General features: G+C 43.0%; 1 protein-coding gene across 4 annotated transcripts in view; it reads right to left on the bottom strand.

Annotated features, from left to right (window-relative positions):
• Positions 1-7532: 7532 nt before the first annotated feature.
• The window catches only part of LOC110527749 (lisH domain-containing protein ARMC9), a 92729-nt gene continuing 88042 nt past the window's right edge, over positions 7533-12219 (bottom strand). For 3 of the 4 annotated variants that reach the window (XR_005052837.1, XR_005052830.1, XR_005052839.1), the window contains 2 exons: positions 9187-9394; positions 7533-9154 (listed from right to left, as the gene is read on the bottom strand). Coding sequence is in view for 1 of the 4 variants with exons in the window: in XM_036985001.1 (XP_036840896.1) it covers positions 9333-9394 (62 nt within the window). In the remaining 3 variants the exon portion in view is untranslated. Of the gene's footprint in view, positions 9395-12219 lie in introns of all 4 variants that reach the window. The other variant, XM_036985001.1, reaches the window with a different exon arrangement.

Here is a 12219-nt window from a genome sequence, read left to right as displayed (position 1 = left end):
ACTATGTTATAGTCTATGAGGGGCGGCAGGTAGACTAGTGGTTAGAGCGTTGGGCCAGTAACCGAAAGGTTCCTAGATCGAAGCCCCGAGCTGACAAGGTAAAAATCTGTCGTTCTGCCTCTGAACAAGGCAGTTAACCCACTGTTCCTAGGCCGTCATTGTAAATAATAATTTGTTCTTAACTGACTTGCCTAGTTAAATAAATAAAATATGAGACCAGGCTAAAACCACAGTATAAAATGGCCTTCAAAAATATAAGGATGGTTTTCTGAGGTTTAGAGGACTTTCTGAGGACATTTCTGTAAAATTAAACATTGTATAATCTGTGATTAAAGTCCTTAATTGGCGACAACATTAATGGTACATTAGATAAGGGGAATTTTTGTATTTATTTATTTGTCATTTTACCAGGTAAATTGACTGAGAACATGTTCTCATTTGCAGCAACGACCTGGGGAATAGTTACAGGGGAGAGGAGGGGGATTAATGAGCCACTTGTAAACTGGGGATTATTAGAAAATGTTGAATGAAATGAAGTGAAATGTTGAAAGTGTCGAAGGTGTCGAAGGTGTTAGTGTAACTTTTCAGTTTTGGTTTTGACTGAAAGTCACTTCAAATCCTATGACACGTAAAATTAGTTACATAACACATAATGACAAAAAAACAAAAACAGGGCATTCATTCCATGGCATTGCTATTCACATCTTCAGTTGGTAAACGTGACAATCAATCACTGAAAACGCGTCTTTAAAGAAACCAGCCACTTGATCAATTTCAAACGTTGGTGAAGTCAGACGAGCAACGTTGGGGATGGGTGGATGGAGTCTTGGAACCTAACTTCTCTGCTGTGGGTCCAGGAAAAGGGGGGGGGGGGTTAGGATAGTAAAACAGTTGGAGAGACAGAAAAGCTGGCTCTCGCCTGGCGTCCTCTTGTATCAGTGCAACACTTTGGCTGTCTAGAGATAAACACAGCTGACGGAGAGTCAGCGAGTGTCAGTGAGTGTTAGTGAGCCTCGTGTCATGGAGGGGCCCTCAGATGGCGACCCTGCAGGAGATCTCTGTGGGTCTTTCTTCAGCGAACACCTGAAGCTCACAAAACAACTGTTGCAACAGCAGGGAGAACTCAGAAAGACCCCTCATGTTAAAACTTACAAGGATAACAAACTCTCGCAGGCCTGTATGTCAAGAGATGTCCTCTGGAGCCCTATGAATGTATAGCCTGGTCCCAGATCTGTTTGCTGTGTCATTCTAACTCTTACGCTCATTGTCACTCCAGGTTGGTAAGACAGCACAAACAGATCAGTAACCAGGCTAATGAATTTGTAATATAAACATATTTACATGGAAGTGTCAAGGCTGGATAAACTGATTGATTTAATGGTTTAATTGTTCGAGTTGAAATGTGTACAAGTTATTAGGAATTAATATAGGCCTGTACAGTCAGGCTACTCATGCTGAAGGAATTAATATAGGCCTGTGCAGTCAGGTTCCTCATGCTGAAGAAATGAATGTAGGCCTGTCCAGTCAGGCTACTCATGCTGAAGAAGAAGAGAGTGGTAACGTAAATCGGTGATACACTGTTGATAGTTTGACATGGTTAGGCTGTTTTGATAATAAAGACTGTTCCATGTTTTCTCCATATTACCTCTCTCTCTGTATCTACACTTTTGTTTTGATAAGGAGCGTCCGACTTACTCTGTCGCAGTGACTGCTAAGCGATGCCGCCGTGGCTCGTGCTCTGGGTTCAAGCGGCCACTTGAGTGGGTCACACCGTCACGAGCGGTACGTTTCCTCACATTGTGCCGTTGCTCGCTGGCCGTGTGCGCAACATTAAAACGGGGCACTGAAAATAAATATTTCCAGGAAAGCCAAATTCAGAGCTGGAATTTGACCCGCTTAGAATGCCAAAATCTAGACTGGTTTAGAATGCCAAAATCTAGACTGGTTTAGAATGCCAAGAACTAGACCTGCTTAGAATGCCAAGAACTAGACCTGCCTAGAATGCCAAGAACTAGACCTGCTTAGAATGCCAAGAACTAGACCTGCCTAGAATGCCAAGAACTAGACCTGCTTAGAATGCCAAGAACTAGACCTGCCTAGAATGCCAAGAACTAGACCTGCCTAGAATGCCAAGAACTAGACCTGCTTAGAATGCCAAGAACTAGACCTGTTTAGAATGCCAAAATCTAGACTGGTTTAGAATGCCAAGAACTAGACCCGCTTAGAATGCCAAAATCTAGACTGGTTTATAATGCCAAGAACTAGACCTGCTTAGAATGCCAAAGACTAGACCTGCTTAGAATTCCAAGAACTAGACCTGTTTAGAATGCCAAGAACTAGACCTGCTTAGAATGCCAAAAACTAGACCTGCTTAGAATTCCAAGAATTAGACCTGCTTAGAATGCCAAGAACTAGACCTGCTTAGAATGCCAATAACTAGATCTGCTTAGAATGCCAATAACTAGACCTGCTTAGAATGCCAAGAACTGGACCTGCTTAGAATGCCAAGAACTAGACCTGCCTAGAATGCCAAGAACTAGACCTGCTTAGAATGGCAAGAACTAGACCTGCTTAGAATGCCAAGAACTAGACCTGCCTAGAATGCCAAGAACTGGACCTGCTTAGAATGCCAGGAACTAGACCTGCCTAGAATGCCAAGAACTAGACCTGCTTAGAATGGCAAGAACTAGACCTGCTTAGAATGCCAAGAACTAGACCTGCCTAGAATGCCAAGAACTAGACCTGCTTAGAATGCCAAGAACTAGACCTGTTTAGAATGGCAAGAACTAGACCTGCTTAGAATGCCAAGAACTAGACCTGCCTAGAATGCCAAGAACTAGACCTGCTTAGAATGCCAAGAACTAGACCTGTTTAGAATGGCAAGAACTAGACCTGCTTAGAATGCCAAGAACTAGATCTGCCTAGAATGCCAAGAACTAGACCTGCTTAGAATGGCAAGAACTAGACCTGCTTAGAATGCCAAGAACTAGACCTGCTTAGAATGCCAAGAACTAGACCTGCTTAGAATGGCAAGAACTAGACCTGTTTAGAATGCCAAGAACTAGACCTGTTTAGAATGCCAAGAACTAGACCTGCTTAGAATTCCAAGAACTAGACCTGCTTAGAATGCCAAGAACTAGACCTGCTTAGAATGGCAAGAACTAGACCTGCTTAGAATGCCAAGAACTAGACCTGCCTAGAATGCCAAGAACTGGACCTGCTTAGAATGCCAGGAACTAGACCTGCCTAGAATGCCAAGAACTAGACCTGCTTAGAATGGCAAGAACTAGACCTGCTTAGAATGCCAAGAACTAGACCTGCCTAGAATGCCAAGAACTAGACCTGCTTAGAATGCCAAGAACTAGACCTGTTTAGAATGGCAAGAACTAGACCTGCTTAGAATGCCAAGAACTAGACCTGCCTAGAATGCCAAGAACTAGACCTGCTTAGAATGCCAAGAACTAGACCTGTTTAGAATGGCAAGAACTAGACCTGCTTAGAATGCCAAGAACTAGATCTGCCTAGAATGCCAAGAACTAGACCTGCTTAGAATGGCAAGAACTAGACCTGCTTAGAATGCCAAGAACTAGACCTGCTTAGAATGCCAAGAACTAGACCTGCTTAGAATGGCAAGAACTAGACCTGTTTAGAATGCCAAGAACTAGACCTGTTTAGAATGCCAAGAACTAGACCTGCTTAGAATTCCAAGAACTAGACCTGCTTAGAATGCCAAGAACTAGACCTGCTTAGAATGGCAAGAACTAGACCTGTTTAGAATGGCAAGAACTAGACCTGTTTAGAATGCCAAGAACTAGACCTGCTTAGAATGCCAAGAACTATACCTGTTTAGAATGCCAAGAACTAGACCTGCTTCAACCGGTACTATTTACAAAGCAACTTCTGGCCTACAGACTTTGTTCTTCTGGAGACCCCCCCCCCCCCCCCCCCCAATTGGCAAAACAATGCTTCATGTTTATTAGGGACTCCATCCATAAGGTGTCACACCGACACAACATAGCTGGCTTTCTTGACATGTGTGTGTGCCACTGAGAGGACCGTCTATGAGGGCTGTGTGGCATAGCGCCACACTCTCTCATCCACCAACACTGAGGAGGAATGCAGAATTAAGACGTTTGCTTTAAAATACAAGTCGTTGAATATTGTAATGTGTCACTGTTCCAATACTGTTGGAGCTCACTGTATATTTATATTGCGGACTCTTGACATTTCTCGTTCTAATATTTCTTAATTTGATTTGCGTGTATTGTTAGGTATTACTGCACTGTTGGCGGTAGGACCATAAGCATTTAGCTACACCCGCAATATATCTGCACAATGTGTGCGCCACTAATACATTTTAATATATAGAAATGTGGTATTATACACTCAGTTGCCAGTTTATTAGGTACACCCATTTCGTACCATGTCGGACCCACCTATGCCTACAGAGCAGTCTGAATTCTTCGGGGCATCAATTCTATAAGGTGTGGCATTCAAACGTTGCTCAACTGGTATCAAGGGACCTAACGTGCGCCAAGGAAAACATCCCACCGCACCGCATCGTTGATACCTGGCGGTATGGGGCCATGTGCTCACGCTGCTTACGCCAAATCCTGACTCTGCCATCAGCATGACGCAACAGGAAGTGGGATTCATCAGACCAGGGGATGTTTTTCCACTCCTCAATTGTCCAGTGTTGGTGATGGCGTGCCCACCGAAGCCGCTTCTTCTTGTTTTTAGGAGTGGAACCCAGGGAGGTTATCTGCTGCAATAGCCCATCCGTGACAAGGACCGACGAGTTGTGTATTTCAAGATGATGTTCTGCTCACCACTGTTATTTGCCTGTTTGTGGCCTCTGCCTGTTCGCTTGCAGGATTCTTGCCATTCTCCATTCGACCTCTCTTATCAACAAGCTGTTTTTGCCCGCAGGACTGCCGCTCACTGGATGCTTTTTGTTTGGTCGCACCATAGCCGGTAAACCCTAGACCAGCCAATGTTTACTTTTTTAAATTTGGGGCTATGTCAGTCAATTGATAAACATCCTAACAGTATTTCCCTGCGATCACAATCCAACCTGGATCTACACTGAATATTTCATTCATTCAGATCTAGGATGTGTTATTTTAGTGTTCCCTTTATTTTTTTGAGCAGTGTTTGTTTGGTTTTAATGTAGACAAGAGCCCTGAATACAGCTTCACACAGGTATGATCTGGCGAAGGGTACCGTGAGTTTTAATGCTCAGAGGGAGACGGCAAGGGTATTCCCTTTGAGTCAGGACTATGTTGTCTGCATTCGGTATTATGACAGCTCGATCAGCTGTTCGATTTCACTTACCAGCATGTCCGCTGAGCTGAGCCGGGATCACAGCCAAACGGATTGGGAAGTATGTCCCAAAGTGCTCTTCCAAGCGTTGGAGATGTGCAGGCATCACAACTGTTTCCTGTTAGAAACATGCACAGCAGAGGGAAGGGGGCATGGTTCGCTTTTGAAAGACTCTCCAATAAGAATGATTTCCTCTGAATCCACTGATTCCGTCACTCATCTGTAGAATGTTTTTGTATTTTCCCTGTATGCTTGCATTCAGTTTCCCAAATAATGTCTGTTACATAGGCAAGGAAACACATTTTCCTGTCATTACACGTAAAAAAAAAAAAAAAAAACGGACTTAGTTGACTTCCTGTGCAATGAAAAGAAAATGTGCCTCCTTGCCTGTGTAACACACATATTTGGGAAACCGAACATGACAAAGTTCGATTTCACACTGGGGTTAATCGAACTCTTGTCATTCACAATGGATGTAAAAAGAAAAAAACACACACACACAGAAAGACTTGGTTAATTTTCTATCCATTGTGAATGACAACAGTTCCTCTCTCAATGCAAAAACATCTTTCCAACACGCCTCCTTGACGACCACCAAGCCTCAGTGTAAAATAGACTATTGTCATGCTCTGATCCCATATCTCCACACAGTTGTGCTAACAGGCGTGCAGTGGATGTGCATTAATGTCGTTTACAATCAAAGTTACCTGCTGCAGTATATCTCTGAGTTCTGTGCTCAGCTCTTTTGCAGCCGGTGGCTCTCTTTTGCGTCCATCTGGCAGAGGGAGACTCATTCATAACTAGAGCGCAGAGGCCTGCCCGCCACAGACGGAGTCTCATCTGTGCATAAGCTCACCACTCAACATGATTGTAAATAGCCCACCCATTTTTACCTACCTCATCCCCATACTGTTTTTATTTATTTACTTTTCTGCTCTTTTGCACACCAGTATCTCTACCTGTACATTACCATTTGATCATTTATCACTCCAGTGTTAACCTGTTAAATTGTAATTATTCTCCTTCCTCCTCATGCCTTTTGCACACAATGTATATAGACTATTTATTTTTTTCTATTGTGTTATTGACTTGTTTATTGTTTACTCCATGTGTAACTCTGTGTTGTTGTCTGTTCACACTGCTATGCTTTATCTTGGCCAGGTCGCAGTTGTAAATGAGAACTTGTTCTCAACTGGCCTAGCTGGTTAAATAAAGGTGTTCTCAACTAGCCTACCTGGTTAAATAAAGGTGTTCTCAACTAGCCTACCTGGTTAAATAAAGGTGTTCTCAACTAGCCTACCTGGTTAAATAAAGGTGTTCTCAACTAGCCTACCTGGTTAAATAAAGGTGTTCTCAACTAGCCTACCTGGTTAAATAAAGGTTAAATAAAAAATAAAATTAGATCCCATGGAATCCGTTTTATGTTAATATAGCCACACAGCGCACTAAACATCCCCTGTGCCGTGTCATGCTCAGGTATCACGAGACAGAAGAATACATCCTCGTGAATAGCATCCCCTGACATGTATAGCGAACAAAAGTAAATGCATGGGACATCTCAGTCCTTCACAGCTAACGTCCATTTGGAGAGCATAAGCTGGGGAAGTTTATTTTTGAGTTTGAAAATTCTCCCACGACCCCATTTTCATATCAGGCAACTGGTCGCGACCCCTAGTTTGGGAACCGCTGCACTAGACACCGTGGTGCGTAAAAAAGGAAGCCGGCTGTTTCTGAGATACTGGAACCGACGCGCCTGGCACCGACGATCATACCCACACGCAGTCACTTAGGTCACTCGCTGGGCCCATTCTAACGTTAAATAAAACAGTAACTGAATGTCTTGATGCCTGTCTGCCTGCTTGCTTTATATAGCAAGACACAGCCATGTGACTCACTGTCTGTAGGAGCAAACCATTTTCGTGAACGGGGTGGGGGTACACCTAATAAACTGGCCACTGAGTCTATAACTCTCAATGGTAATGGCATTGTTTGAGATGAGGGGCAAGACTTGTGTCCCTTTCAACATTTCTTGAAAGGTACGCTTAAGAAAATACGTTTGCAATCATTTGTTATGGTTTAGACCAGTTTCCCAGACACAGATTAAGCTTAGTCCTGGACTAAGAAGTATGTTCAATAGAGAATCTCCATTGAACATGCTCTTTAGTTCAGGAGGACTTGGTTTAAATCGGTTACAAGTGTAAGACAGCATACATAACACTTAAAAGTTTATTTAATTCACGTATACAAAGATATGACAATTCATTGCTACTGTGTCAAAATACATTATCACACAAATGCAGCTACATATTACAGAAATACTGTACAGTGAAGCATCGGTGAAACTGTGGAAATGTTAAATGTCACCCGGATTCAAGTAGCCTACGTTATGTGATTGATTTTATACGCGAATAAAACCTCATAATGTACAGATGATTATCTACAGTCTAATGTACACTAACTAGCCTGACAGATGATTATCTACAGTCTAATGTACACTAGCCTGACAGATGATTGTCTACAGTCTAATGTACACTAGCCTGACAGATGATTATCTACAGTCTAATCTACACTAGCCTGACAGAAGTACATCATCTTTGTGTCTTTCTTGTAAACACTATAATTTAACATAATGAAAAGTTCAATGAAAGCAGCTATTCAAAGTGAATTACGATAACAAATCAAAGCAAAGCTGATATTCACTTAGTTGACATTTCCCTTCAAAGAGCTGAGCAACCAACAAACTATTTACAAGTCAAGAGACGATCCAGACCAGCGTAACAACTTGATTTTGATAAACACACAGACCCAAAAAAATTTAAATCCTGGTTTCTTTATGAGCATCCGTATAGAACGAAGGAAAAATTAATTCCTGGACAAAACAGAGACTTGTCCATAATGTGACGTGTATTGGTTGGTTGTAAAAATACTGTCTACAGCTGTTTTATGTAGTTCCTACGAAAGTATTAGTTAAGCATTTAAGTATAGGCTTAAAAGGATTAAGCGTTAAACTGGAGGGCTTTAAAGTTCAGATGGAAAGCAGGAGGGCAGAATCAGTCATTGAGCCACTGGATATGGATTAGGAAGGCCGAGTCAAAACCAAACAAAATCAAAACCTTTTAAACTGAAAAGGAAAAGGTGGCCAAAGTCCAGCTTTATTTCACCTGAGCATGTTATATACCCTGTACTACGTCCACCTCGTCACCGGAAACGGAGGGACGTTATAAGACACTGATTACATGTTTTATTTGTTTTACTATGTACTCACCACAGCGTTCGTCATAAATAGATGTCTGTAAAGGAGCCCTACTCCATTAACCATAGTGTTAGTCATAAATACTAAATAATTTCCTCCTTCCTCAATGGGTCACTCATTTAAAATTCCTAACAGTCAAGCGGAAAAGCAACATGGTGGAAGGAACCCTCGATCAACCCTTTCAACCATCTTTGATGAGACACAGCCTTTGGTTAGCAATAGTGCTACTACATTATAGCTGGTGATGTTCACGGTACCATAGATTTGGAATGAATGAATTTTGTCCAGTAGCTGGTTATGTAACGTCCAATGTGTTTAAGATGACATGGGAGAGCGAGTACTTTGGTGTTTATTCTCCAGGAGAGAGAGTTAAAAGAGAGAAATAGGTAAAGAGAAGAAAGCCTTGTCCAGCTGGTTAGGTAGGTAGGGCGTATCAAGCGGCTTGCAAGCTTATTTGTTGTTGTGCTTATTTGAGAGCAGTGTTGTGTTACCAAAGTGTTCTATACCGAGGTTTGAAAGGGGCCCCTCCCCGAGCTACAATCCTGCACATTGTTTCCTATGCTTTCGCTCTCCCTCCACCTCTCCCTCCTTCTCGACCCCTCTCCCTCCACTCCCTCCTTCTCTACCCCCTTCCTCCACCTCTCCCTCCTTCCTACCCTTCTCTCTCTCCCTCCACCTCTCCACCGACCTCTAGCCTCTCTAATGCCCTGACCCTGATCACAACCTGCGGATGGAGTTACAGGAAGCTGGAGGCTCCTCAGGAGATATGGCGGCCCCGTGGTGAAAGGTCCTTTTCACTTCCTGTGTACGACTGGCTGCCTGGAGAGCAGAGAGGGGGGGGGGCGTGGCAAGAGGGAAGGAGTGAGGGGTTAGGTGGTTATACTGGGAGCAATATCATAGCCAACAGTATTGTTAGAACGTATGTGTGATTGGGTTAAGACTTCCCATATTCATCAGCACACAAAGGCCATTTCACAAAAAAAGAGTGCCTTTTGCGTATCTTCCAAATTTTAAGTAGATATTGTGAATCAATATTGAATTTTAAAAGCCTGTTAGATTAAATGAAGTACTTTTTAATAAAGACCAGCTGGAGAATTCAATAAATCAGATTTTTGTTCTATGAATAAAGACTTGCTAAATTGCCAAAATTCAGCATTTGTATACATTCCTCTGTGCAAGCTGTGACATCTAGGAAGATTTTAACCCACTTAAACCCAGCATTTCACCATCATTGTAAAGCCCTAGTTATTGTGTTGCTTTGACAGTCATTTATGAAGATTATTTATTTACTGTGATTAGTGATTCATTTCTATCTATCCCTCACTGGTCATCACTGTTACATGAACTGTCGTTTTAATACAGTGAAACGGTTCCTTTTTTGAAATATACGTTTTTTTTTCCAAACAAAAATTGAACAACTAATAGGCAAATCATAGTGTAAAAGCTGGTTGTACATAACACGTCAAGTCTGTTACCCATACATCACCCGTAGCGAAGTTACCAACAATCGGATGTATCCGGTTTTCAGGGATTACAACTAATTCAAACGAACTTCCTTTTTTCGCTGAAACCGGATTTGGGAACTCTCCACCTTGACGACTCGAGGAGTTATAATCAAATGTAAAACCGGGAGATACTCCGAATTATGTATTAATTTGTAGATGTCCAGCATCCATTTTGTATGATATACTGTATTACAAACTGCAATTCGTACAATATATATATAAAAAAAAGAAAAGTTAAATGTATAATATGTTAGCTAGGTGGCTAACACTAACATTAGCTAGGCTAGGTGTTAGCGGTTAGTGTTAAGGTTAGGAGTTAGATTAAAGGATTAAGGTTAGCGGAAGAGTTCGCTAACACGTTAAGTAATTGCAAAGTTGCTAATTAGCAAAAATTGTCCGTGATGAGATTTGAACACGCAACCTTTGAACCGTTACCCCGTACCGTTACCCCCTGTATATAGCCTCCACATTGACTCTGTACCAGTACCCCCTGTATATAGCCTCCACATTGACTCTGTACCGTTACCCCCTGTATATAGCCTCCACATTGACTATGTACCAGTACCCCCTGTATATAGCCTCCACATTGACTCTGTACCGTTACCCCCTGTATATAGCCTCCACATTGACTCTGTACCAGTACCCCCTGTATATAGCCTCCACATTGACTCTGTACCGTTACCCCCTGTATATAGCCTCCACATTGACTATGTACCAGTACCCCCTGTATATAGCCTCCACATTGACTCTGTACCGTTACCCCCTGTATATAGCCTCCACATTGACTCTGTACCAGTACCCCCTGTATTTAGCCTCCACATTGACTCTGTACCGTTACCCCCTGTATATAGCCTCCACATTGACTCTGTACCAGTACCCCCTGTATATAGCCTCCACATTGACTCTGTACCGTTACCCCCTGTATATAGCCTCCACATTGACTATGTACCAGTACCCCCTGTATATAGCCTCCACATTGACTCTGTACCGTAATACCCTGTATATAGCCTCCACATTGACTCTGTACCGTAACACCCTGTATATAGCCTCCACATTGACTCTGTACCGGTACCCCCTGTATATAGCCTCCACATTGACTCTGTACCGGTACCCCCTGTATATAGCCTCCACATTGACTCTGTACCGGTACCCCCTGTATATAGCCTCCACATTGACTCTGTACCGGTACCCCCTGTATATAGCCTCCACATTGACTCTGTACCGTTACCCCTGTATATAGCCTCCACATTGACTCTGTACCAGTACCCCCTGTATATAGCCTCCACATTGACTCTGTACCGTTACCCCCTGTATATAGCCTCCACATTGACTCTGTACCGGTACCCCCTGTATATAGCCTCCACATTGACTCTGTACCGTTACCCCTGTATATAGCCTCCACATTGACTCTGTACCGTTACCCCTGTATATAGCCTCCACATTGACTCTGTACCGGTACCCCCTGTATATAGCCTCCACATTGACTCTGTACCGTTACCCCCTGTATATAGCCTCCACATTGACTCTGTACCGGTACCCCCTGTATATAGCCTCCACATTGACTCTGTACCGTTACCCCTGTATATAGCCTCCACATTGACTCTGTACCGGTACCCCCTGTATATAGCCTCCACATTGACTCTGTACCGTTACCCCTGTATATAGCCTCCACATTGACTCTGTACCGTAATACCCTGTATATAGCCTCCACATTGACTCTGTACCAGTACCCCTGTATATAGCCTCCACATTGACTCTGTACCGTTACCCCTGTATATAGCCTCCACATTGACTCTGTACCGTAATACCCTGTATATAGCCTCCACATTGACTCTGTACCAGTACCCCTGTATATAGCCTCCACATTGACTCTGTACCAGTACCCCTGTATATAGCCTCCACATTGACTCTGTACCGTTACCCCTGTATATAGCCTCCACATTGACTCTGTACCGTTACCCCTGTATATAGCCTCCACATTGACTCTGTACCAGTACCCCCTGTATATAGCCTCCACATTGACTCTGTACCGGTACCCCTGTATATAGCCTCCACATTGACTCTGTACCGTAACACCCTGTATATAGCCTCCACATTGACTCTGTACCAGTACCCCCTGTATATAGCCTCCACATTGAC

The sequence above is a fragment of the Oncorhynchus mykiss genome, chromosome 1 (assembly GCF_013265735.2).
Source record: "Oncorhynchus mykiss isolate Arlee chromosome 1, USDA_OmykA_1.1, whole genome shotgun sequence".
Lineage (NCBI taxonomy): Eukaryota > Metazoa > Chordata > Actinopteri > Salmoniformes > Salmonidae > Oncorhynchus > Oncorhynchus mykiss.
This window is presented reverse-complemented; position numbering and strand designations above follow the sequence as displayed.